The 5,653-nt window shown below is 46.6% G+C and overlaps 1 protein-coding gene across 1 annotated transcript; it reads right to left on the bottom strand.

Annotated features, from left to right (window-relative positions):
* Positions 1 to 819: 819 nt before the first annotated feature.
* Positions 820 to 3,154, bottom strand: LOC123017454 (free fatty acid receptor 2-like). Its single transcript, XM_044418804.1, has 2 exons — positions 3,073 to 3,154; positions 820 to 2,254 (listed from the first exon to the last, which is right to left on the bottom strand). The coding sequence occupies exon 2, from the start codon at positions 2,236 to 2,238 to the stop codon at positions 1,261 to 1,263; it is 978 nt and encodes a 325-aa protein (XP_044274739.1). The 5' UTR covers positions 2,239 to 2,254; positions 3,073 to 3,154; the 3' UTR covers positions 820 to 1,260.
* Between the last annotated feature and the right edge of the window lie 2,499 nt (positions 3,155 to 5,653).

Here is a 5,653-nt window from a genome sequence, read left to right as displayed (position 1 = left end):
TGCAGAGTAATACATAGTGATCCTTTTCAGATACAGAGGTATGAGATAATGCATGATTGCACCCCCATACTTCCCATTTACTCAGGGTGCGGAATTATGCAACCACAGTCTAATTTGATCCTCAAAGATTCAGCTTCATGAGGCTCATGAGAAGGCATTCAGGCCCCAGGAAATGATGCCTTGATTCTCTATTGATTCCCAATTTAATTCCTGGCATTGGCGGGGGCTTTATACAGCCACGGGGTGTCTTCTACCGTATGGACCATGTATTCTGCATGATTGTGTCACCCTCCAGCTCTTGGTAAGCCCACCAAAGTCTGTCTGAGTGAAGTTTTGCCCAAGGCTACCTCAGCCTAAAGTCAGCCCTTCTCTTACGCAACAACTCAAAATTTCTGGGCACCCAATGCCTGCGATTCCTCCAATTTTTCAGTCTTTCTTATTTCAAATGATATTGTTCTACATGAGATGGGCAAGGATACCCCAAAGGTATAAGCATAGTCTCACAGAGTTTCTTTTACTATTTAAAATTAAATTACATGTTTCAATGAAGGTGGTTTGAAATATATTAAAATGAGAACAGAAGATCCAGATTATATACACTTAAGTACAAACAAATCAACCAACAAACAAGCAAACGCAGCAACAATCAGTGCAAAGGCATGGAATTTAAGTCCTTGTTTTCACAGTAGACTGTCATAGGACTTCTTAGTTCACATGTATGAATTCTCCACCTTCAAAGTGTTCCCTTCTTTGAAGTCCAGCTTGCTTTGTATCCATTTTGTTTTCTCTTCTTATTTTCTACATTTCTTCAGTTTCCTCCTTATTGTTTTTCTCCTATTGTCTGTTTTTAACCACTATTCTTTGTTCTTCTCCCCTCCACATACACACACATGGGGGGTGGGGTGGGGTGGGAGATTGCATCCTAAAATTCCTAGGTTGGATCCAGGTACAGACCTTCACCTGTTCAGACAGAAAAAGGCTGGCATGAGGCAGCAATCATCCATCACCAGTTCTGGGTCTCTAGAACAAGGAGCAAGAAGACCGGTTGTGGTTCCTCAACCCAATGAGATTCTTCAGATGCAGATGCAGAGACATTCTTTCTTCCAACTAGTCCAGAGATGCAGACCTTACAGTTCCCAAAAATATGCAAGGAGATACAGTTCTGGAGGTCCAGGGCTATTTCAGTGCATCTGAACACATTCCGCTCCATCTGCTTGGCTTCTAGCGAAGGACTGAGGAAGGAAACGTGGAGATGGATGGTCAGAGCAGGGAGCAGGTTACCAGTTCCTGAGGCCCAGCTCTCCCCAGAGTTTCCGTGTCTCTGCAGAAAAGCTTACGGATCAAAGAAGGCAAAACATAGATCCGTTCTATCCGGGTCAGGAAGTCCCAACATGAACGTTGCACAGCAGAGGAAGAGAAGTAGAAGATAATGGGGTCCAAGCTGGCATTGAAGGTGCTGGGAAGCAAGGCCTGGTCCCTCCATTCTGGATTCTCCCACTGGATGAAGCCAACCACGTGGGAGACATTGTAGGGCGAGAAGCAGATGATGAAGACAGACAAAGTGGCAGCCACCAGCCCCACGGCCCGTTGCTTTTTGCTTCTGCAGATGTGGGGCGAGGAGATCACAATCCTTATGAAGCCAAAGTAGCAGAAACAGGTGATCAAGGAGGGTACCAGGAAGAGGACGACACCCAGCTCCAGACGGACAGGGAGCAGGATGGACAACTGCTCCTTGGTGAAATTGTCATAGCATACGCTGGAATGGTTGCTTGGCAAGGAGTAATTGTCCCGCTGAAACTCAGTGATGTAGACAATGCTGCAGTGGGCGAATGAGCAGGCCCAGAGGCCAAGGCTCGCCACTACCGCATAGGCTGAGTGGCGTTTCAGCTGGTAGTGGATGGGATAGGCCACGCCCAGGTAGCGTTCCACACTCACTGCAGTGAGGAAGAGGGTGCTGGAGTAGATGGTGCTGAAGTACACGAGGCCACTGAGGGGGCACAGAAAAGTGGGGAGTGTCCAGCCGCCCGAGATCTCCTCAGCCACCTTGAAGGGCAAGAAGGCCAGGAAGCAGAGGTCGGAGAGGGTCAGGTTGAGGAGCAGGACACTGTTCGGGGTGGCGTTGGTCTTTATCTTCTGGATGAGAGCGCGCAAGGCCAGCAGGTTGGTGGGGAAGCCTGTGAGGATGGTGAGCAGGTAGATGGAGAGGTAGGTGCCCCGTGCATGGTAGTCTTCAGACATACTGGAGGTTTTTTACCTGGAAGTGGGAAGAACAGGGAGATGAGAGGTAGTTTGCAGACAAAGGAAGAAAGCGGGAATATATCTACTCCCAAATATTCTTCATGAAAATTCCCTCTAGAAATGTGGAAAGACAATGTCTGGGTTCAAATTTCACACTTAAATTTTGCCCATGGGTCAAGCGTAAATTGTCACTGAACTGTAGATTGCTGTTGAAATGTGGCTTATCATGTGGTTTGAACCCAGCTGTGCTACCAAACTATGGCATGTTAACCATGGGCAACCCATGAAAAGAATTGTGGTTTATTGGGTTGCAAACTGTTGATACGATTATTTGTTATCTCAGGATCTTGTGACATGTACTGCAGGGATATTGCATCCCTAAGGATCTACGAGTTAGGTTTCATCGAAGAAAAGCAGCACCAAAAAACCCTACAGGATTCATATGCACAAAGCCAAATTTGAAAGGAATCACCAAACTTTAAATAGAAACATAATGCAATATACCATATGCGCAATGGAGAAGCAGGTGTCTTGTGGTCCAGGTGCTAAGTATTGCTGGGCAGCTGCAAGGGCCCTGCTCTCCAATCCCTTTTAAGAGGTTTTTTTTTTTTTTTTTTGGTGCGGTGGGGTGGGGTGGGGAGCTTTAAACAGAACTTGGACTGGATGCCCCTTCAAAATGAGGACCATCTGTAAAGGAAGACAGGTAGCCGCACTGACGTGAGTTCCAGGTCATCTCAGGGAACTTAAAGGCACTTCTGCTTCTCTATTTGCTCTGCAAGTCTCCTTTAATCCACCCAAGAAATATATAAACCTGATTCTCCCCACTGAACTTACCACCCAGAATGACTCTTCATGAGCAAACAAGATGGTCAGGCTCTCTTGATATCAGTTGTGCCTGGAGGGCTGCCAATAACAGGTGCAGCGATTTTTATTGTAAAGCACACGTGCCTGGGGAAATAGAAAGAGCAGCCCTGAGCAAACTTGGAGGTGGCTCATTTATCCATCACGGTGGTCCTGGGCAAATATCTATGCCAGGCCATCTCAGTTTCTGCCAGATAAGTAAACGTGGGTTGTTAATTTTCTATTGCAGGTGCTTGGAAATGGCTGCCTGCTTATCTCTCTCTTTCCCCTTGTTTCTCTTAATGGCTGTTCTTCCCACCTCTCTCTGTGTGTGAACTTTAATTTGCAATGGCCTCCCTCCAACTCCTCTTCTCTTTCACTATCTACATTGGAGGAATGCAGGCAAAGACTCTCTTTATCTGCCTATTTTACAGACTTGTGGGTGGGAAGGTGAAAATCTAATATTTATTTTTGGGCTGGGGTGACAATGCCCTCCCAATTCTATAGTTCTATCTGAGGCCACAAAAGCGTTGTGAGTGCTGGGAGATCGTCTACAATTTAGGGGAGTGATCAGGAGCAGGAGGAAGGACATTTGAAGGAGCAAAGGGTGTTGCATGAGAAATGACCGCGGCAACAGCAGGGGTGGCCTAAGCAGCGTGTGGACATAACCTGGAGCAGCAGCCGTGGCTCGGTCCCACTGTCACGGAGGAACTGCAAAGCAGCTGTCCGTGGTCCTGAACCTGAAATTGGTGGTTCCAGAACCATTGATAGCTCCTTGAAAGTTTGGGCTGCGCCTCAGAGTGTATGAGCTGCCCCACTGGCCTTGGAGCTGCTGGCCTCCACTGTTGAAGAAAGAGTTCAGGTCTGATTCTGAATCACAGGAGGATCATTGAGATTCTAGTACTGAAGTGAAAACCTCAAGGTTGAGGAACTCAGAAAAGCCCGACTTAGCTGTTTACATAACACGAAGAATCACTTTAGATCTGAAGTTACAATGGAATGCTTCATGTCTCACCCATGACATAGGTCTCAAGGTGGTGGAAACTGGAGAATAAGATGAGGACAAAGGCAGAAGAAGGGGACATAACATCCAAAATAACATGACATTGAAGTCGGATGCTCTTAATTTAAACAACTAAGCCTCAAGAGAGGCATTCCTACCTTTCAGAATGTGAAAAAGCTTTAGAAAAGCTAGGGAATCACTGAACAATTGGTGCCTGGGGACATCTCCAGTTGGGGAACCTCGCAAGGGCTAATTCTGGCCTGGGAACACCTCAGGCTCAACACTCCCAAACTATTCCAGCACCCTGATATGGCCCAATATCCTCTACCCTGCAGGAGCCAAGCGAATGATTCCAGGAACCCCCAAGCCCAAGGCCATTCACTCTCCCTTGCTCCTACACCCCAGCTGTAGGGATTGGGCTTGCTTCTCCTAAAACAGGGCATTCCAAGGCTGTTTCCTCACAACACTTGCAAGGTAGGGGACGCTCAGAGAAAAGATTGGTCCAGGGTCGCTCAGAGAAAAGATTGGTCCAGGGTCACTCAGAAAGGATTGTTGCTGATGGAGGATTTGGACCTATATCTTACTGAGCTAAGACTAACATTCTTGTTACTCTTCTGCACCAGCAGCCACATGGGCTTTCACCACAGACATCTTGTGAGGTCTGGAAGGGAGAAGCAGCTCAGTAAAAGTTGCCATGCCACCTGGCAGAATTTGAATCAGTACATGGATCCTGCCTTTGGCCAATTGCTTTGGAAGTGCCAGGAAGCAGCAGATGGCTAGATTCATCACCAGAGTCATTTCTGTCTTGTGAAAAGCATATTTACAATGAAAACACGAGAAAGTCCTGTTTTTTTGGTGCTATCTGTGTAATGTTAATAATAACCCTCTCAGAAAGCAGAGGGAAAGGGTAAGGAGTCATGGCAGTGAGAAAGGGGCAGGATAACCATTTCCCATAACAAATGGTGACCCTAGGCCCATAGCTGGGACCCTTCACAGACCATAGTGAAAGCTGATCCATCTCAAATTTGCTGTTTGCTTTGAAAATAGGAACATTATATCTTGCTGATTTGCTTGTGTTATGTCTTTCTCCGTTTATCTGTTTACACAGAGATAACAGGGCGGAAGTTTGCAAAAGCTGCTCTGAGGAGTGGAAAAGAACTGCTGCATCTGGGGATTCAGATCAATCTTGGCCAGGGGATGCCCAAGATGCTGTTGATCTGTCCCTTCTGAGACTAACCAATGAATGGACTACCTAAAAACAAACCTTATCAAAGAGATTCCAAAGGACTAGGCTTACTTGTCTTCCTCCTGATCAGGATGAACTACATGTTCCCATGTTGAAAAAAGAATGAGCAGCTTGGCCATTTTTACTTTGGAGGAAAAGGAAGTGTGCCAAAAGGTGGAGGTATTTACATTGGCTTAATTTGGGATGAACCGATCAGGGGCCCACATCACTTTCCAGCTGAAAATCACTCCCTCTTTGTTGCTCTTTGCCCCGTGGCAGATGCCTACTACAAACTGTATCTGTGGAGGCCAATAAAAGGTAGGAGAGAAGATACTGCAGCAGAAACT

The sequence above is a fragment of the Varanus komodoensis genome, unplaced genomic scaffold (genome assembly GCF_004798865.1).
Source record: "Varanus komodoensis strain SLA01 unplaced genomic scaffold, ASM479886v1 scaffold93, whole genome shotgun sequence".
Taxonomy (NCBI): Eukaryota; Metazoa; Chordata; class Lepidosauria; order Squamata; family Varanidae; genus Varanus; species Varanus komodoensis.
The sequence above is the reverse complement of the archived record's forward strand: the minus strand, read 5'-3'. Positions and strand labels throughout refer to the sequence as shown.

Coding starts and splice junctions, on each gene's coding strand:
- LOC123017454 (XM_044418804.1), bottom strand. CDS start 2,238: ATGTCTGAAGACTACCATGCACGGGGCACCTACCTCTCCATCTACCTG.